Source organism: Eucyclogobius newberryi, unplaced genomic scaffold (assembly GCF_026437365.1).
Source record: "Eucyclogobius newberryi isolate DKJ021-1_F unplaced genomic scaffold, fEucNew1.0.hap1 SCAF_5, whole genome shotgun sequence".
Classification (NCBI taxonomy): Eukaryota; Metazoa; Chordata; class Actinopteri; order Gobiiformes; family Gobiidae; genus Eucyclogobius; species Eucyclogobius newberryi.
In genome coordinates this window covers 41,423,941-41,445,821 of record NW_027316167.1, presented here as the reverse complement: position 1 = coordinate 41,445,821, position 21,881 = coordinate 41,423,941, and the positions used below count along the sequence as shown (strand labels likewise).

At 50.1% G+C, this 21,881-nt stretch overlaps 1 protein-coding gene across 4 annotated transcripts in view; it reads right to left on the bottom strand.

The window, feature by feature from the left end:
- The window catches only part of csnk1g1 (casein kinase 1, gamma 1), a 50,827-nt gene extending 29,316 nt beyond the window's left edge, over positions 1 to 21,511 (bottom strand). For all 4 annotated transcript variants that reach the window (XM_072464866.1, XM_072464867.1, XM_072464868.1 and 1 more), the window contains exons 1-5: positions 21,279 to 21,511; positions 14,298 to 14,589; positions 13,808 to 13,848; positions 11,970 to 12,039; positions 417 to 568 (exon numbers count right to left, since the gene is read on the bottom strand). In XM_072464866.1, the coding sequence (XP_072320967.1) occupies positions 417 to 568; positions 11,970 to 12,039; positions 13,808 to 13,848; positions 14,298 to 14,484 (450 nt within the window). In that variant the 5' untranslated portion in view covers positions 14,485 to 14,589; positions 21,279 to 21,511. The remainder of the gene's footprint in view (positions 1 to 416; positions 569 to 11,969; positions 12,040 to 13,807; positions 13,849 to 14,297; positions 14,590 to 21,278) is intronic.
- Positions 21,512 to 21,881: the final 370 nt, after the last annotated feature.

The window sequence follows — 21,881 nt, the reverse complement described above, 5'->3', positions numbered from 1 at the left end:
CGTGTTAATCATCCTCCCGGCTCCTGCGTTAATATTTATTCACGTAAAAGGGTGCCCCTGGTGGTCAGCGCGGGTTCTTACATGTGTGTATGTGCATCTCACTGTCGCGAGCGTAAAAGCGTCAAATAAATGATATCCACACACTAAGCCGAGCCATGGCTGAGGTTTTACACGGCTTTACACAGCTTCAATAAGGAGCCACAACAGAGGTGAGGGCCATTCTCTGCGCTCAGAGGCTGCTGAAGTCAGTTTTAAAGAGTACAGATCTTGAATAAAAGTGAGGCGCACCGGTGTGACGGTGGTCTCATTGGACAGACATTTGGACGGTCTCATTGGACAGACTTTTGGACGCACACGCCTCGTCAGAGAGGGGAACACCCTGATGGCTACGCTCTCCAGCAGTGGTCTGTACTTACCAGCTGAATGGCTATCATCAGGACAGTCTTGAGTGAGAACGTCCGGTCACAGAGGTCAAACAGGTCCTCCATACTGGGGCCCAGCAGCTCCAGCACCATGGCATTGTACTTCCCACACGGGCCGAAGTAGAACACCTGGGGAACGCCCTCCGCTGAAACCAAACACAAACATGACACTTCAACTCAAGGTCCAGTGTGGAGGAGACATTTGCCATGTATCAAACGGCCCTCGCCCCCAAACACAGTGTGGCTCCATGTTTAGGGCGTGGCTCTGGGTCCAGAGGCAGAGCTGTGAGTTTATAGCTAGAGGAAACAAGAAACTACTTCCTGTTTCTCTTCAGCTTTTTCTGCATTTATTTTTCACTTTGTTTTAACCTCTCTTGTCGAGTCACAGTCGATAAACAGGAAACAGCTGATGCTAACGTGAGCTAGCTTTGTTTTGCTACAACATGTCGCCTCAATATAAAAGTCACCACCCCTGGAGTCACTGTGAAAAGGTTTCAAAAGGTAGTTATCTGGACACTGGACAAAAAAAATCAAGATGTTTCAGCTGAATCAGTGGAAACGTGGCTTTTTGGTTGTCCCTGTCAGGAAATCCATGGCTGTGTTCATGTACAGAGCAGAAGACAACTGCTGGGATTAGGTTCATTGTCAGGAGCATCTGTGGGATTAGCAGGATGTACATCAACACTCTATAATCCTCTTAGTCCTGGCGTATCCGTGTTTTACGTGTACATCTAAAAAGAAGAGGACAATTTACTGTAAACTATTTGAAAGTGTGAGATGACACTGTGACCATGAGCCAACCTGGAGCAGCTTCATACGCCGACACCGTCTTCCAAAGCCAGAGCTCCAGAGTGTGACTGAGAAGTGTGACAGAGATAAAGCGGCTGCAAAAGTGTTCCAACACCTGGAACCACAGTTCATTATGTCACGACCACAAACTTAAAATGTATTGGCATTTTTGTGAAAGGACAACACAAAGTGGCACACAAATGTGAAGTCAGAATCAGGATCAGAAAAAGGTTTGTCTTTGTCAAAAATTCGCAAACTAGGAACTTGCTTTGGCAAAAAGATGCAACATGAAAAGGTTAGAGTTAACTATAGAAGATAAATGACTTATACTAAATACTGAATATATTCGCATCATTTAATTCAGTTTAGTCAGCGTTAGAAGTAGTGTAAAAACTAGTGTAAAGTGTAAATGGACAGGTTGATGACATGATTATTAAGTGACAGTTATAAAGAGATCATGAGTCCAACAGCAGAGGGAAAGAAACTGTTCTTGTGGCAGGAGGTTCTGGTCCGGATGGACCGTAGCCTCCTGCCTGAGGGGAGTGGCCTCATGCCTGAGGGGAGTGGCCTCATGCCTGAGGGGAGTGGCCTCCTCCCTGAGGGGAGTGGCCTCCTGCCTGAGGGGAGTAGCCTCCTGCCTGAAGGGAGTGGCTCAAATAGTCCATGTCCAGGGTGACAAGGGTCCCAGAGTCCTGGAGACGTACAGGTCCTGCAGAGATGCAGAGCTCCACAGCTCCTCCAGGAGGACTCTGGAGGAGCTGCAGTGCTCCACAGCTCCTCCAGGGGGACTCTAGAGGAGCTCTGCGGACAAGGAATCTGTCCAGGATTGTTCGTCTCCACAAATCTGTCCTTTATGGAAGAGCGGCAGAAGAAGAAGCCACTGTTGAAAACAGCCATAAGAAGTCCTGTTTGCAGTTTGTCAGAAGACATGAGGACACAGCAAACATGTGGGAGAAGCTGCTCTGGCCTGAGCAAAACTGAACGTTTTGGCCTAAAAGTGACACACAGTGTGGTGTAAAACAGGTCACATGACTCTGGACACACCCTCTGTCCCACTGTCACATGGAGGTGCATCAGGCGTCAAAGCAGTTTCACACAGAAGAATGAGAAGAAGTGTCAGAGACAAACCTCCACAGACTTTCAGCTGTGACAGAGAGAGAGCTCCAGAATACTTTTACACAGCACTTTTCTGTTTATTATCTATTTTTTTTTAAATCTAGTAATCATGTATCGTCATGCAACTGTGCGTCACTTTGTGCTGCTCTTTCATAAAATATCCCAATCGAATTTATTCACGTTTGTGGTCGTGACGTGACAAAATGTGGAAAAGTTCCAGTCGTATGAAAACTAGAGCCACTGTATCGCAAACTAATCAGAATTGTAATTCGCAAATCTCAAAGAAAAAAACAACCATCATCTTGTCGTATTATGTAAAATGTTATGTAAAAGAGGAACAGATAACAATTTTAAAGCTTCTTTCTTCTGCTTTTGAGCTAATTTTGTAACGCAGTGTTTTTATCTATTATATAATCTGTTTTCATTAATCTGGTCCAAATCAACAGTTTTATTATTGTTCTGTAAATTCTTTGAGTTTCCTGAAAAGCACTTTATAAATAAAATGAAATGTGTCATCATGGATTCCAAAGTGTATTATATATTATTTGTTCCATTTTAACCCTTTTTCTGCAATCAATGTTTTTAACCGAGTCTCTGTAAAACAAAGAAGAGCGTGTTCACAGAGCCCAAACTGACATGTTGTTTTGTGCCGCGGCTCCTGAAACTGCAGCGCTATTTGACCGCGCCGGGTTAGGGTCAGGGTTAGGGTGAGGGTTAGGGTCAGGGTGAGGGTCAGGGTTAGGGTTAGGGTGAGGGTCAGGGTGAGGGTCAGGGTGAGGGTCAGGGTCAGGGTTAGGGTCAGGGTCAGGGTGAGGGTCAGGGTCAGGGTGAGGGTGAGGGTGAGGGTTAGTGTCAGGGTCAGGGTGAGTTTCAGGGTGAGGGTGAGGGTGAGGGTTAGTGTCAGGGTCAGGGTGAGTTTCAGGGTGAGGGTCAGGGTTAGGCATGAGGCTATATGGCAGTGCCGCGGTTCCTGGAACTGCTGGGCCAATTGACCGCGCCGCGGCTCTGCAGCCACGGCCAACAAAGAAATACTAAAGTAATAACTGCTGCAAATGTTTGTTTCAGTCTTCTCTTTAAAGTTTGTGAGTTGTGATCAAATTTTAAATGTGAAATTAGAACGGAATTTTTCAACCCTACAATCAAAACCAAAATCACAAATCAAATCCTAATCACAGTGTTTGTCAGAAAAATGCCAAGTAGATATTTCTCCAAAATCTTTCAATCAGCCCATGGGTTTATTTTGCCTCCAGATTAATGATGTTCAGGTCCAAGGTGAACCATGTGAGCGGCGCAGGGGGCGGGGCAGAGCTGAGGCTGCTGGGTAAACACACAAATGTACTGGAGCTCTGTAATCTGCTCTGTAAGACTGAGATCACGCTCCTCAGCACTGAGTTTGGAAAGATAATGATGAAAGCAGAAGACGACCAATCATTGAGAGTGCTGCTCAGTGTGGACAGGACACGCCTCTTCCTCATTCCACGCTGCCCCGCCCGGCCCGGCCTACGGGCCAAACCCTCACGGAGGGAACATGCTTAATGTTTAGGGCCTGATACTAAAGGCTTTTCGATAGTGGCTCTAAGAACATCCAGAAAGTGTGAATGCTTTTCTTGCTTTATCCTTTCATTAACCTGATATTAAACAGTTTATAAAATACCTAATACTCTACACTGATTACAGTAGATCACAAATTAAAAGACATGATGACGATATGCCATCAGAACAGGCCGTGGTTGCGAGGAGCCTGAATCCTGCTCAGAAGGAGCCGGGTCACGTCTGTGTATGAGGCGCTCTTCACTGGTGTCGGGTTTCATCATCAGGCTGAGCTGGAAATACCTTTAACAGCTCAATACATTACATTACAGAGCTCCAGTACATTTGTGTGTTTACCCAGCTCCAGTACATTTGTGTGTTTACATGTCGGCCTGGTAAAACTCAACGGGATATTTCCACGGTAACGCTTCATTTCTACTAACGTCTCGTGACAAAAGCACCTGAGCATCCGAGCGTGACCACATTCATTCATTACAAGCCAGTGCGGGCCACGCCCAGACCACCACACCGGCCCGCTAAGGCGTGGCCAGGAAAAGGAGGCCACGAGGCGAGGACACAGGCGGGTCAGTGCTGAGGTGAGGACACAGGCGGGTCAGTGCTGGGGCGAGGACACAGGCGGGTCAGTGCTGGGGCGAGGACACAGGCAGGTCAGTGCTGGGGCGAGGACACAGGCGGGTCAGTGCTGGGGCGAGGACACAGGCGGGTCAGTGCTGGGGCGAGGACACAGGCGGGTCAGTGCTGAGACCAGGACACAGGCGGGTCAGTGCTGAGACCAGGACACAGGCGGGTCAGTGCTGAGACCAGGACACAGGCGGGTCAGTGCTGAGACCAGGACACAGGCGGGTCAGTGCTGAGACCAGGACACAGGCGGGTCAGTGCTGAGCAGAGCCGTACTCTAAATATTTAATGAGTTTCCGCACAGTTGGCCTTTTCCAACCGCTGCCTCTGAAAACAATAGTCATTAAATCCTCTGTCTGACCACGCAGCTCTGAGGGCAGCTCTGAGGGCCACGCAGCTCTGAGGGTCACGCAGCTGCTCTGAGGGCCACGCAGCTGCTCTGAGGGCCACGCAGCTGCTCTGAGGGCCACGCAGCTGCTCTGAGGGCCACGCAGCTGCTCTGAGGGCCACGCAGCTGCTCTGAGGGCAACGCAGCTGCTCTGAGGGCCACGCAGCTGCTCTGAGGGCCACGCAGCTCCGAGGGCCGCGCAGCTCTTCATGCACTTGTGGAGGTGCACGTGGTGGATTACAAACAGATGATGAATGTGCATTTTAAAGGAGATGAAGGGCTCTGGACTGGACTCTGTGGGGCCGCTCTGTGGGGCCGCTCTGTGGGGCCGCTCTGTGGGGCCGCTCTGCTAACACGCTCAAGCACACGGAGAACAAGCAAATCCAGACCACTCTAGACCCTGCAGCAGGTCAGATGAGGTGCAAACAGATTTTCACATCAGATGAAAACATATTTCATGTAATGTAAATTGTCCCGAGTGTTAAGGATGAAGCGCTTGATCCGCTCGACTGTTAAAGGTTAAAGGCCACGTTTAGGGACTCATCCAAACACATGTTCTCCTGTCTGCTGTGGTCCAAACAAAAAATTAGAATCTCAACTAAATATTTAATCAGTTGAAAGTGTTTTAATCAACAAACTAAACGACTGACGGACTCTCGCCCCGGACCCGCTGTACGCCCCGGACCCCCTGTACGCCCCGGACCCCCTGTACGCCCCGGACCCCCTGTACGCCCGGACCCCCTGTACGCCCTCTACGCCCTGGACCCCCTGGACACGCGTCTGAATGATAAACTGACCAGCAGCCTCACATCTGAGGCGCCCAGCGCACGTGCTCAGAGATGGTTGTGTTTCCCTGTGTGGCTGTTCCCTTGGTGATGGCAGACCAGGTTGAGGGCGTGGCTTCGGTGTGTTTGAGGTGATTGGCCCGAGAGCCTATCAGGGTCCAGATACTTCAGAGGTGACCAGAGTGTACGAATATCATCATTTCTGTCTGGATGATTTTTACTGGTGGGTTTGTTCTGGTCCTTCTTCTGGACAGTCAAAGGCGTGAACACGTCACTGGAGCGTCTCTGATTGGTCACTGCGCCGCGTCGGCCGCCAAATCTTCAGCTTTGTTAAACGTCTGCTCAAACTATGTGTTTTATCCAAAGCTCAAAACACAGGATTCCATCCATCCATCCATTTTCTACCGCTTGTTCCCTTTCGGGGTCGCGGGTGACTGGAGCCTATCCCAGTGACTTCGGGCCTTAGGCGGGGTACGCCCCAGAGGTAATATATTCCCCAGCCATCCATCACTCCATTCTCAGAATCTTCTCGCAAAACCGCAAGGATTTGGAGTGACAGAGCGCCTCTGGCGGTCATCCGGGATTCATAGAACCGTAGTTACATATGTAACTTTCGTTCTATATCATCCCTACTGACCACCAGAGGGCGGTGCTGAAGCACTGAATGACATAATACCAGCTATGTCACGAAGAATCCCAAGCACATACCTCACTGAGAAGGACCCGGGGATTCCTGGAGAACCAAGAGGATGTGGAGCAGCTACATTGACGCTGTAGAATCTGGCGAAAGTGCCCGGCCCAGTCCAAGATGCAGCCTCGCATATAGTTCCCAATGGAACACCCTTCATGGCAGCCCAGGAAGTGGAGACGCCTCTGGTGGAATGAGCCCTCACGCCGGGCGGTGGGGGGAGTCCTGCCACACCGTAAGCACGGCGTATCACATCGACAACCCAATGCGAAAGACGCTGTCTGGATAGTGGACAGCCCTTCTTAGCACCACCGTAGCATACGAATAGCTGGTCTGAGCACCTTATGTCTGCAGTTGCCGCAATATAGGCCTGCAATGCCCTCACTGGGCACAATGACCGGAGCCTGTCCCTGCCTTCTCCAGCTGGAGGCTCATACCGAGCCAAACTCAAAGGCCGGTTGCAATGAGCGCAGGACAACACCTTGGGCAGAAACGTCGGATTTGGCCATAAGGTGACACCAGAGTCATCCGAGCTCTATCTGAGACATGTGGGACTGACCGAAAGGGCATGTAACTCACTGACTCTTTTCGCGGAGATCATGGCCGACAAGTATGCAGTCTTCCCAGACAGCCATTTAATGTCCGCCTGTGCCAAGGGTTCAAATGGAGGTTGGCAGAGGGAATCTAACACCACTGACAAGTCCCATATTGGGGCACGTGGAGCGACGGAGGGCCGCAACCTACGAGCTCCCCGTAAAAAAAGTGAAACCAAGTTATGACTCCTCACAGTACGATTGTTGACCAAATCATGATTACAAGATATGGCAGCAACATATACTTTCAGGGTCGACGGGGACCGGCCATCATCAAGGAGAGATTGGAGAAACTCCAAGATAAGAGGCACAGAACTCACCGTGGGCAGAACACCACTGGGAAAACAGCTTTCATCTAGGGATGCAGACCTAAACCCGCGTTCAGGTTCAAGTCCGGATTCGAATCCAGAGGTTTAGGTTTAGGTCCGGACTCATTAGATCCGGACCTAAACCATGCCATATTTGCATAATGTTACAACAGCATAACACAAGACACTTGGCTAAATTAAGTTGAAGACACTTGTACAAGGACAACTATCAAACACAAGGCTTAACTGCAGAGTGAAATAAACTCAACTTGTCTGCTTTATTCACTGTTTTTAACAGAAGTTACAACTTACAAATCACAAGCTACTAGCTAAGACTCAACTCAACAACAAGAGCATGTTGAGTATTGTTGACAGAGTCAGTCTGGGTCAAGGGTCAAAGTAGCTGTTTCATCTGATACAATGTTTTGCCTTTAGACACATTTCCATCTTTAATGTTCAGATCCATTGGCATCAAAAGTCAGATAAAACCTTCAAACAGACAAAACACCAGTGTAAATAATTAAGTCACAGTGTAAAATAACAGTTACAAAAACTAGCATAAATGTCAACTTGAATCACTATAAAGCATCAACTTAGCAGTGTCAAAAGTAGAATATGAAAATATTTTACACAACAAATCAAAATAATACATCATATTAGCAGCATTAAACACCAGACCATATTTAACTGTAGAATACAAATACAAAATACAATTACAAAATATAAACTCCAATTAATGAATGCAGCAATTAAGCAATATTACTTTGACTTTACTTTGTATTTACTTAATGCCAAATATATCACACCACAACATAACACTTAAGTTATTTCATTCATATTTACACCCAGACCAAAGACCACGCTGACCCCGCCCCTTTAACACGCAGCACATTAACCATCACAACATTGCACGCGGCGGCCACAGCTTAAAACAGTTCAGATAAAACCAGCGATCTTACCGGTTGCAGCTTCAGTGTTCACATGTGGATACACGGTTCCGCGCAGCTCGACACGTACGAGGCGCTCCTGTCTCTCGCATCTTTAAACTTATTTCGCCGGCTTCAACTTATGCCCGGAAGACGCATGCTAATTAGGGTCCATGTGCGCTATTGACAGCGGCGCATGGCAGTGTTTACGTCTTTGCCAGCACGGGGCTTTCAGCAATAGCCTTTGACCCTCTTGAAGGACCCTCTGTAGGGTGGGCCAAATCAGTGGAAGAGGAGGAAACGCGTACAGAAGGCCCTGAGGCCATGCGTGTGCCAGCGCATGGCCTCAGGGCCTTGCGAGGGAGAACCATAGCGGGCAGTGGGTCGACTCTTCTGAGGCGAACAAATCTACTTGCGCCTGACCAAAAAGACCCCAAATCGTGTGCACCACCTCGGGGTGGAGGGACCACCCTCCTGGAAGGGGTTGCTCCCGTGAAAGAAAGTCTGCCACGGAATTGCTTTCTCCCGGCAGATACGAGGAGCAGCCCATCTCAACAGATTGCGAGACACCTCGAGGAGCCGAGCCGATCGCACACCTCCCTGATGGTTGATGTGATAAACCATGGAGGTGTTGTCCGACCAAACCAGAATATGTTTCCCTCTCAGGTGTGGCAGGAAATGCCTGAGGCTGAAGCCAGATGAGCAGCACGCAGTTCTAAAACATTGATGTGATACAAGCGATCCCTCTGAGACCACATCCCTTGGACTATCCTGTGCTGCAGGAGTCTGTGGTAACCACCTCCCTGCAACACACCACCAAGCCCATGGGGACCCCGCCAAGTACTGCTTGTCCCTCCATGGGGCCAGTGCATGCAAGCACTGCCACGTCACCCGAAGCGTTCGCCTTCGGTGCCGTGTAGCGTCCAGGTGGAAACTGTTCAGCCACCGCTGCAGAGGACGCAATGACAGGAGGCCGAGGGGCACAATGCGTGTAACGGAGGTCAGCTTCCCCACAAGTTGAAGAAACTCGATGAAAGGGTGCCGACTGCCAGGCCCGAAACGAGAGACCGTATTTTGAATGTCGTCCAGCCGACGAAGTGATGGACAAGCCTTCATCGACACAGTATTTAACTCTATTCCCAGAAATGTGGCCCTCTGGGATGGGACCAGGTTGCTCTTCCCCATATTCACTCTGAAGCCCAGCTGGGTCACATGAGCCAGCAGGCGAGCTGTATCCCGGATGACTTGCGCTCGGGATGGAGCGCAAATTAGCCAGTCGTCCAGATATGGTGGGACTTTCAGTCCGTTGGCCTGCAAAGGCGCAAGGGCTGCTTTCACACATCGTGTGAACACTCTCGGGGAAAGGGAGAGTCCGAATAGGAGCACCCGGAATTGCCAATGGCTGCCTAGATAGGCAAACCTGAGAAACTGCCGATGTTGAGGTGCAATGGGCACATGGAAGTAGGCATCTTCGAGATCTACAGACGTGAACCACTCCCCGTCTGTGAGTGACTGAAGAACCTCTCCTGTGGTGAGCATGTGGAATGGCAACACCTTGAGGAAATGGTTGAGTCCCCTGAGATCCAAACGGGACGAAATCCGTCTTTTTGGGCACGAGAAAATACGTGGAGTAGTAGCCTCCGGGTTGCAACAGAGGATCTACTCCCTCGATAGCACCCTTGGCCAGGAGGACGGATAGCTCCACGGTCAATGCTTGAGCTTTTGCCGGGTCGCTGATCATAGTCATCTTGACCCGGCCTGACATGTGTAGCTGGCGTCGGAATTGCAGTCGATACCCATGAGTCAAAGTGGCAACCACCCATGGGTCAGCTGTAGCTGAGCTGCTGATTGGAAAAATATCCGCTGGCCGGCCTGAATGTTTCAGTTTCGTGCCCCTCGGGGCCCTGGGGGGGCGGCGGCCAGTACCCGAAGGTCTTGGCTGGTGTCCCGGTTGGCGTGGGATGCCGCGAAATCCCCTGTCAGGACCCTCTGGGGGGTAGTGTACCCCACCAGATTAACTCTGAAGGTGACTGAAAACTAGGGCCAGCCGTCTGGCGTCTCACAGACCGAGGGGTGGGCCCCGCTCTGTTGAAGCCAGAAAGTTGCTGCCTGGTCTGTCGGGCGAGAGCAGTCCGTTCTAACCCTTCCACGGCAGCGGAGCCAAACAACTCTCCGGGCTGCACGGGCACACTGCGAAGGGTCCTACGGCACGCCTCAGTGAGGGGAGACTGAGCAAGCCAGATCTGTCGACGGGCTTGAACAAGGGAAGACATAACTCTGCCTAGTTCCCTCGTCATAAGCACAAAAGCCTGTAGCGCTGTGTCACAAAACATATTTGCAGCAGTATCAGCGGCATCACTCCCTTGAAGGGAGGAAGAGAGCGCCAGCATCACATGAGCCAGTGAATTGCCTAAGCGACCAGCCCGCGCACCAGAAATGAATGCCTTGGTCATCAAGTCGTCAGTCACCCGACATTGGGACCGAGGACATCTAATGTCCTGGCGTAATGCCTCTTAGGTGGAAACAATGAGAGACGCAATGGCGGGTTCAACAGCAGGCATGCGATCTAGACCGGCTGCCGATGGCTTATGCATAGCGGCCAGAACCCGTCCGTCTGATGAGAGCCTCGAAAAAGCGCTCGGATCTCTCCAGCAGGCATGCATCTCTTAAAGATACTCTGTGGACGGCAGCACGACAAAAGGCGTAGGAGCACGTCCCTGCCTGAAAAAAGCACTGGCAGAGCCGGGCTGCTCAGGCTGCGGAATCGCCACCTGGAGAAGCCCCAGGGCTTTACGCAGGACATTCTGCATGGGGCTATCGCCTGAGCCACTATAACTTCGAGCAGAGTCATAAGAACCATCCCCAGAACCATGGAAGGATGGTGCCTCATCTCTAAAGTTAGAGGCAGATGCTGCCACGGAGAGAACATCGTCCTCCGGAGCAAGAGTAGGCATGGATTGGTAAGGAAATCCAGCCTCAGCAGCAGGGGAATCCACGCGATGAGCCTGCAACATGGACTTGATCGCTTCTAATTTAGCCGATAGCTGCTCCACTCTGGATGTCTTTTTTTGCAGGACCGTCAGGGCCTGCGGGCTCAGAGAGGCGTTTTGAGCATCTGGGAGGGGGCGCTCGGCCAGAGGGCGAGAGGTCAACTAAGGTAGGGGCGCAACCAGCGTAAAATAAAGCTACTAACACCGTTAGAGATAGCACGGATGCGATCAGACAACGTTATGAGGCGTGGGAGAGGGTGCGTGTACGCCTGCCTTCACCAACAATCCACAGCAATGTAACACAAATAGCAGTTTAAGAAATACCTGTAAATTTCAGCGAAAATTAAATCGTCGCAGTCCTCGGAGTGCAAAATCCGAAGCTCCAACCACAAGGTAGTAGGACTTCAAGCGACTTTGTGATGGATGGCGGGGGAATATATTACCTCTGGGTGCCATCCAGGGTCACAGGTGTGACTCATTTGGTATAACTACTTGAACTGCGCATGTGCGAAGGGAACATTCAGTGCTTCAGCACCGCCCTCTGGCGGTCAGTAGGGATGAAATAGAACCCTCTGATTCTGAACAGGTGGCTCAGTCTGACCACGCCTCCTGTCGGTGTTTGAACTCGTTAGAGCTCAGACTCGTTAGAGCTCAGACTCGTTAGAGCTCAGACTCTGTGTATTCCTTTTGCGTTTGACACCATTCCTCATGTTGCTCATCTGTTAGCCATTAGCTTATGTGAAAATGGCTAAAGCTAACATACAACATGACCTGAATGAACAGAAATGATGTTACCTGTGGTTCCCAGCGTTTTATAGAAGCGGTATTCTAGATGTAGCTGAGGGGCCCTCGATTTCACTGGCTCCTGAAAAGTGACAACACAACAACATAAAACATTGGATATGAATGTATTTTCACATTTTGTGAATGTATAACTCTCAATGAAGTAGAAACAGAAGAAGAGGTGGGTAATGTAGATATAAAAATAAATGTAGATAATACAGTGAATATTGACTGTATTGCTGCAAACACCAGGGTTACGTGTAGACCAGAGGGGCCCTGCAGGCTCCAGAGGGCTCCAGAGGGCTCCAGAGGGGCCCTGCAGGCTCCACAGACTGTGCCATATTCACTCTCACAAACACAGGACACTGGAGGCAGCGTGAGTCTGCACTACTGCCCCCCTGTGGTCCCTGGTGTTCCAGCAGACCCTGCCCCCCTGTGGCCCCTGGTGTTCCAGCAGGCCCTGCCCCCCTGTGGCCCCTGGTGTGCCCCCCTGTGGCCCCTGGTGTGCCCCCCTGTGGCCCCTGGTGTGCCCCCCTGTGGCCCCTGGTGTGCCCCCCTGTGGCCCCTGGTGTTCCAGCAGCTTCTGAGCTGTGAGGAGACTGGACTTTGATACGTTGGTGTGGACACAAGTCCTGGCCTCAGTTATCTCTGTGAGACGAGCGCCATGGTAACGCTCAGGGGCGGGGCTTGACTTTTGTTTGTTGTTGGCTCACCTCAACAACAAACTGCTTTGTGAAGGACAAAGACGTGAACAGGATTATGAAATGACACTACCTAGCTCCTCCTCCTGCTCCTCCTCCTCCTCATCACAGGTGACTTTCTCTCCTCGTTCTCCTCCCTGCTCCTCTGTACGACTCTCTCCTCCTGCTCCTCTGTACGACTCTCCTCCCGCTCCTCTGTACGACTCTCTCCTCCCGCTCCTCTGTACGACTCTCTCCTCCCGCTCCTCTGTACGACTCTCTCCTCCCGCTCCTCTGTACGACTCTCTCCTCCCGCTCCTCTGTACGACTCTCTCCTCCCGCTCCTCTGTACGACTCTCTCCTCCCGCTCCTCTGTACGACTCTCTCCTCCCGCTCCTCTGTACGACTCTCTACTCCCGCTCCTCTGTACGACTCTCTCCTGCCGCTCCTCTGTACGACTCTCTCCTCCCGCTCCTCTGTACGACTCTCTCCTCCCGCTCCTCTGTACGACTCTCTACTCCCGCTCCTCTGTACGACTCTCTCCTCCCGCTCCTCTGTACGACTCTCTCCTCCCGCTCCTCTGTACGACTCTCTCCTCCCGCTCCTCTGTACGACTCTCTCCTCTCTCTCCTCCCGCTCCTCTGTACGACTCTCTCCTCCCGCTCCTCTGTACGACTCTCTCCTCCCGCTCCTCTGTACGACTCTCTCCTCCCGCTCCTCTGTACGACTCTCTCCTCTCTCTCCTCCGGCTCCTCTGTACGACTCTCTCCTCCCGCTCCTCTGTACGACTCTCTCCTCCCGCTCCTCTGTACGACTCTCTCCTCCCGCTCCTCTGTACGACTCTCTCCTCCCGCTCCTCTGTACGACTCTCTCCTCCCGCTCCTCTGTACGACTCTCTCCTCCCGCTCCTCTGTACGACTCTCTCCTCCCGCTCCTCTGTACGACTCTCTCCTCCCGCTCCTCTGTACGACTCTCTCCTCCCGCTCCTCTGTACGACTCTCCCCTCCCGCTCCTCTGTACGACTCTCTCCTCCCGCTCCTCTGTACGACTCTCTCCTCCCGCTCCTCTGTACGACTCTCTCCTCCTGCTCCTCTGTACGACTCTCCTCCTGCTCCTCTGTACGACTCTCCTCCTGCTCCTCCTGCTGCTCTAATAGAAGGACAGACTCACCAGTTTGATGGCCACGTACTCGTTGGTGTACAGGTTCTTGCCTGTGAGAAACAGAGGTTTTTTCAGTTTAATCCACAACTCACTCCTGTCTTAAATATGCTCTTGCTCTTGAGTTAAATTAGTCTAAAAAAGCATTCATGACTTATGTCAGTCTGGCATTTCTCACGTCAGGAAAAGAGCTCCATATGCTCCAGTGTGTGTAACCAATGTTTGGCAATGACTTATGACATCACAAATTACAAACATTTGAAACTGAGGGTTTTTTGAGGCTCGTATGAAGAGAACTTTAAAGAAGACTCATCAAAGTGTAAATGAAGCTAAATAAAACACCAGATCTGTTTCTGATGATGTTTTAACATGGTTAAAAGCTCAAAGCTATTTAGCATCATATTAACATCCCACATCAAGTATTCAAACATTTAGAGAACATCAATTCCAAGGCTCAAAAAGAAAGAAGACTTTTAAACCACCATCCCTGATCCAGACTCACCCAGCTTCAGTTCACCAAAGTTCCCACAGCCGATCTTCTTTCCCACACGGAAGTTTGGTCCGACCATGAGCACCCCCGAGGAGCTGGAGGAGCCCGAGGGCCTGGAGGGGTGCCCGCTGCGGCTGCCCTGGGACACTTTGGTGCTCCGGGAGGGCCGCTCTCCATACTTGTCCCTCTGCTGGTCCATGTTGGGGCAGCCACAGCCCTGGTCAGTGGCAGCGCCCGGAGCACACTCTCATGGGACAGGGGCAGCTCTAACACGTGCAGGACAGGGGCCTCCACATCTGGACACCTGGACACACACACAAGATGATTAACGTCTGACTTTATTTTGCCTTCTCCATTATTTATTTTAGGAAGTGCCAACTATTATATGTCACTTTTATGTTTGTATTCATCCAGGAACTGGTTCTCATTTCTGTAACTGGAGCCAAACCACGAGCCGGCACGAAGCGGCACCGGCCCAGAAACAGCGTGAGGGAAACAGACTGAAAAGGTATGAAGCGTGTAATAACCAGGTAACAGCAAACTAAATGTGCTGATCACAATGTTGCCTGAATTGTTTGGATTTGAAGCTTTCTGGTCCCAGTGGTCAGTCTTCAATGGACAGTCTACAGTAGACAGTCTACAGTGGACAGTCTATAGTGGACAGTCTATAGTGGACAGTCTATAGTGGACAGTCTACAGTGGACAGTGTGCTGGACTCATGCTGAAGCCTGAGCCGTGTCAGCAGCACACACTATTATGTCAACAGAAGATCACGTGTGCCCAAGGGCACGCCCGTTCACGCACGCGCGCTCGCGCACGCTCGAGCACGAGCACACTCGCGGGACAAAACAGGTTTCTGTCGTTTGGTAAAAACTTAATTGAGTGTCTGCGTGATGTCACGCAGACACTATATGTTCTTGTATTTCACATATTTTTTATTATATTTTCCATGATTTTCCATTTAGCCAGTTTCCACTCCTTAACGCTTCAACTGATTTCAACATGTTATACCTCATTGTGATCGCTTTCACAGTAGTAGGTGTGCTATTACTTTTGACATGTGAAAAACTTGTACTTTTTGCAGAATTTGCAAAAGGGGAGAGAGGGAGAGAGAGAGGGAGAGAGACACTCCAGCAATGGCTTCAGCCATTGCAGATTTTCTAGTTCATAACATCATCATCACATCATCACCACATCATCACCACATCATCACCACATCATCATCACATCATCATCACATGATCATCACATGATCATCACATGATCATCACATCATCATCACATCATCATCACATCATCATCACATCATCATCACATCATCATCACATCATCATCACATGATCATCACATCATCATCACATCATCATCACATGATCATCACATCATCATCACATGATCATCACATGATCATCACATGATCATCACATGATCATCACATCATCATCACATCATCATCACATCATCATCACATCATCATCACATCATCATCACATCATCATTACATCATCATTACATCATCATTATATCATCTTTATATCATTATATCCCAGACGCACTCACCAACAGCACAACTCACTGGAAGCGTTGGCAAACAAGTATATGTGTACTTCACCTGCAGTTGTAGTATTTTGGTTTGAGTCCCTGAAAAGGTGGGCGTGGACACTGTTTGTGTGGGTTTACTTGACTCACGCTCGTGTTGACTAAAGCATCAAAACCCTGTGTTCACTCTCAAGGGCAAGTGTGCCGAGCCCTTTAGATAAAAGCAACGAGACGACACACGACAGCGCGATAAGACCACTCCCTACTCTCCCTATGCTCCCGCCACGCTCCCGCCACGCTCCCGCCACGCTCCAGCTGGTTACCCCCCACGAGTCCAAAGGTTCGCTAGTCCGAAGGTTTTAAAGGTTCACTAGTCCGAAAGTTCGCTGGTCCGAAAGTTCGCTGGTCCGAAGGTTCGCTGGTGGTTCGCTGGTCCGAAGGTTCACTAGTCCGAAGGTTTTAAAGGTTCACTAGTCCAAAAGGTCGCTGGTCCGAAAGTTCGCTGGTCCGAAGGTTCGCTGGTCCGAAGGTTCGCTGGTCCGAAGGTTTTAAAGGTTCACTAGTCCGAAGGTTCGCTGGTCCGAAGGTTCACTGGTCCGAAGGTTCACTAGTCCGAAGGTTCGCTAGTCCGAAGGTTCGCTAGTCCGAAGGTTCGCTAGTCCGAAGGTTCGCTAGTCCGAAGGTTTTAAAGGTTCACTAGTCCGAAGGTTCGCTGGTCCGAAGGTTCACTGGTCCGAAGGTTTTAAAGGTTCACTAGTCCGAAGGTTCGCTGGTCCGAAGGTTCACTGGTCCGAAGGTTTTAAAGGTTCACTAGTCCGAAGGTTCGCTGGTCCGAAGGTTCACTGGTCCGAAGGTTCACTGGTCCGAAGGTTCACTGGTCCGAAGGTTCACTAGTCCGAAGGTTCACTAGTCCGAAGGTTCGCTAGTCCGAAGGTTCGCTAGTCCGAAGGTTCGCTAGTCCGAAGGTTCGCTAGTCCGAAGGTTCGCTAGTCCGAAGGTTTTAAAGGTTCACTAGTCCGAAGGTTCGCTAGTCCGAAGGTTCACTGGTCCGAAGGTTCACTGGTCCGAATGTTCGCTAGTCCGAAAGTTCCTCATAGGCTAAAGTGAAGGTGCAGACGGCATTGGGATGTAGTCAGTCTGTAAAATGTGCAGGAGCAGAAGACACTGGGGCTCGTCACGTTTAGTGCTCCAGCTGCTACAGGAGGCTCATGTTGTACTGTGTATATGAAAATAACAAGGGAACATCTCCAATCCTCCACTTTATGCCCTCATTTGATCATAAGAAATATGCGTGATCTGAATTTTCCGCTTTATGCCTTCATTTGTAACAGGGTCAACACAGAGACACACAAACATTCACTCTCACATTCATTCACCAGAGCCAATTCTGTCTCACTCAAGCAAGTCTGTGGACGGTGGGAGGACTTCCTTCTGGTGGCTGCCCACAAGTCCAAAGGTTCACAAGTCCAAAGGGTCACAAGTCCAAAGGGTCACAAGTTCAAAGGTTCACAAGTCCAAAGGCTCACAAGTCCAAAGGTTCACAAGTCCAAAGGTTCACAAGTCCAAAGGGTTACAAGTCCAAAGGTTCACAAGTCCAAAGGGTTACAAGTCCAAAGGTTCACAAGTCCAAAGGTTCACAAGTCCAAAGGGTTACAAGTCCAAAGGTTCACAAGTCCAAAGGTTCACAAGTCCAAAGGTTCACAAGTCCAAAGGTTCACTCAAGTCCAAAGGTTCACTCAAGTCCAAAGGTTCACAAGTCCAAAGTGGGGTGGAACCTTCCTTCTGGTGAGGCAGGAGCTGGAACTGCCCTGCCACGAGCACCACGTATCAATACAAATGAGTATTTAGTTTTAGTTTAGATTAATATTGTTTTTTTTTTGTTCTTACAACTCTCCAACATTTGACCAATTAGAATAATTTCCACTCTGCACTTGATGATGCAGATGAATCCTCACATCATGAATGAGTCTGAGGTGAAATGAGCTGCTGGTCAGAGGTCACAGAGGTCACAGAGGTCACCGTCCGTCACCTGGTCGCCCTATGTCACGCCTTCAGCCAAACTAAGAACGTATGGTGCAATCAGACGGGTTGAGTTCATTGGTCGTTCAGACTTCTCTCGCCTCAAGATTATCAGTGTTTTATGTTTCACTCATTGATTCAGCAGAAATCTACAATATTTTTCCTCCTTAAGTCATGTTTGCTTTGATACGGACAGACCATGCGTGTCCCTGATTGGTTAAGACACCTGTCAATCACAGCCATCTGAACTCAGGTACAGCAAAGCAGTGGTGACACTAATGAACATCTGAATCATGTGTAATTAAAGGGCCTTGATGCCACAGACAATCGGCTCTGGAACGTTTCTTGCTCGTCACATGACAAATGTTTTCTTCATCAAATCTAAATTGTACCTGAATGACACGTTTTAATCCTGAGGCTGATCTCTTTGGACAATGTTATCACAAAGACATAGACTAGGCTCCGCCCCCTGGGGCCAGGACTCCCCGAACACAGAGACGGGACATCTCAGTGGGACTTTCCTGGTGAAATAAAGGTCAACAATTATGCACAGAAAACATTTCGATAAACAGGAAATGCTGATGGTTCATGTGCACGAGTTTAGCTACGTTTGATGTCGACAAATAAACTTACACTGAATACGGCACAAGGTTTAACACAAGATCAACTCAGCGTTTGGACAGAAATGATTATTTGCGTTTATATCTGCTTCTGCCGTGTCTGCCTTGTCTCTTGTCCAAGCACGTCTTTGTGGGAGCCCAAAGTGGTCTACTCCAGGGTCCAACCTCGGACCCCTTAAAAGGGCCGGTGCAGTTCACTTAAGACACGTTCAAACTGTCCCTATCTGCTCAGCCAGGGACGTCCACCACAGCCAGGGACGTCCACCGCAGCCAGCCACAGCCAGGGACGTCCACCACAGCCAGGGACGTCCACCGCAGCCAGCCACAGCCAGAGACGTCCACCACAGCCAGCCACAGCCAGGGACGTCCACCACAGCCAGGGACGTCCACCGCAGCCAGGGACGTCCACCACAGCCAGGGACGTCCACCGCAGCCAGCCACAGCCAGGGACGTCCACCACAGCCAGGGACGTCCACCGCAGCTAGGGACGTCCACCGCAGCCAGGGACGTCCACCGCAGCCAGGGACGTCCACCGCAGCCAGCCACAGCCAGAGACGTCCACCACAGCCAGGGACGTCCACCGCAGACAGGGACGTCCACCGCAGACAGGGACGTCCACCGCAGACAGGGACGTCCACCGCAGACAGGGACGTCCACCGCAGCCAGGGACGTCCACCGCAGCCAGCCACAGCCAGGGACGTCCACCACAGCCAGGGACGTCCACCACAGCCAGGGACGTCCACCGCAGCCAGGGACGTCCACCGCAGCCAGCCACAGCCAGGGACGTCCACCACAGCCAGGGACGTCCACCACAGCCAGGGACGTCCACCACAGCCAGGGACGTCCACCACAGACAGGGACGTCCAACTATGTGTGATCGAATGGACAGCTTTGCATTACCGGCTCCAATCTCACTTTTCTTGTGATACGAGAACTGCAAAGATGTGAAGCAGGTCTGAAGAGTCCTGCTTCTGTGTGTGGAGCCATTAACCTTCAGTCAAAGATCATCGTGAGAGGGAGCCTGCCAGAGACGGACCCCCAGTGTGGCATCTCCCAACAACAACTGCCTCCACCGTCGGCCAACAAAGCAAACATCAGCTCAGAATAGAACAATGACTCCGTTTTAACAGCAAAGAACAGAAAATATTCAAACAGCAATAAACATTTACAGCACGTTCCTGATAAACTGCCAAAACGTTATCTACAATCTGGAGTTCAGTTAAAACAAGTGAATCAATGAATCACATCAGTGCTGCCCCCGGTGGTGGAGTGGTTAAGGCACAGCACATATGCCAGGCTCCAAGTGCAGCCGGCCGCAGCGTCGCCAGTTTGAATCCTGAATCCCACAATTCACTGTATGTCCTCTCTTCTCTCTCACCCCCATCTCATCCGTCCTGTTTAATTAAGCTTATTAGTCATATTTTAAAATGAATAACATCAAATACATTTTTGAGATGAGCATCAACTAAAGTGGTAATAGAATAATATGTATATCGTTATTCACAATCTAAACGCACTATTATAATGATGAAAAGAATAATTGTTATGATCAGGGACAGTTTTCTTATGGAAAAGGTTCATCACAAACAGAACAAGAAAATCATGTGTAAAAGTGAATCTGTTGCATCATGAAACAGAAACATAATGAGGTTGAAGTCCGGGCCCCAGGCCCCGGGGGGACACGGCTCTGACAGTGGATGAGGAAAGAGCTGTATTTGTCCATCGTGAGTTCTGTTTGACAAGAGGGACGGGCGAGCGAGCGCTTTGTCACAGTATTCCTCATAAATGATGACGTTAAACCACTATAATCATTTATGTTTAAGACAAAGTGAACGAGTGCAACGTTCTAAAAGTTAAAATGAAGTTCTGTGCAAAAAACTTTACATTTACAATATCTGACAGAGTGAATCATTGTTACATGGCAATAATGAAGTAATAAATAAACTAAGTAAGGCTAAGATAAATAGTATAATAGTGGATGATGTGAAAGGTCCACATCCACAGCTTTAATGTCCTGCAGTGTCAGATGTCTTAGGCCTTCAGGTGGGACATGTCCTGTGTGGAGTTGTCACTCATGTCTTTCCTCATTTGTTCTGTTTTCATCCATTTGGGAACAAAATAAGCATTAGCCACTTTAGCATCGCAGCTTCCAAACATGCCACCGCTGACCTTTGTCAAACTGCCATTTCACCCGCGACTCGATGTGTTTCAACGGGCCGAATTCAGAAATGTAAGACAAGAATGTGTCCGTTTATTTTGATCAGAAAGTGGTTTAGAATGTGACGTTAGAGGAGAGACTGTGACAGCGGGAGATGCAGAGGAAGTACACAAGCCCAAGGCATCTCGCCCGGAGGCGGGGTTTGTCATACATTAAACCAGTAAATGACGTACAAATGTTACATATGAACAATATAAAAGGCGTTGTAAGCTGTATGTTATAACACAAGGGTAATGCTACATCTGATTTTACAGACAATAGTTGTGAACGTAAAATCCAACCACTCAAATAACTATAATAATTCTACATTGAATTAACCATAACTGCAGCCTGAACCACAGCCTTTCCCTTCCATAACCACTTATTACTAATAATAATTGAGTTCAATAATTTGCAGTTGAATTGAACTCAAACGCCGCAGACATGTTCAAACAGCAGCAGAACGCGCACGCCCACTGGGGCCAGATGCCTGGGATTTGGCCACAGCCAGAGCGCAACAAGGAAACTAGCTCCGTTAGCTACAACAATATTAGCACAGAAGGAAACACGGAGCGCTGCGCACGGTCCCGCTGCAGAGCAACACCGGGCTGAGCTCACCTTCGCACGGCTGAAACGTCTCACGAGCGGCGGACTCTCGGGGCACGGTCCCGGGGCCGGTCAGACCGGGAACAGCTGCTGTGGCGCGGCTGTTGTGCTAATCCTGCTTGTTACTGATGTTGCACGGTAATGTGGCCGCGGTGGCCGTTTGGTCCATTATTCGCCGCTCGGCTCACGCTCGGCTCCTTCCGCTGCTGCTCGTCAACCTCCGAACTCCGAACACACCGGAAGTACAAGCACAGCGCCGCCCACAGCACGTGCCACACTTCCAGGTCACGTCACACTTTGAAAACGGTAAACAAACGTGTCGCGGCTGGGCGTGGCCCATGGGCGTGGCCCGTTCTGCATTATTCTCACAATAAAACTTAGGTTTCCATGACTGGTCTGTTTCTTTTGCTTCTGTCACACATGGTCCTGTGCACCAGCGGGATGCATGTCACACATGGTCCTGTGCACCAGCGGGATGCATGTCACACATGGTCCTGTGCACCAGCGGGTCACACATGGTCCTGTGCACCAGCGGGTCACACATGGTCCTGTGCACCAGCGGGATGCATGTTGCACATGGTCCTGTGCACCAGCGGGATGCATGTCGCACATGGT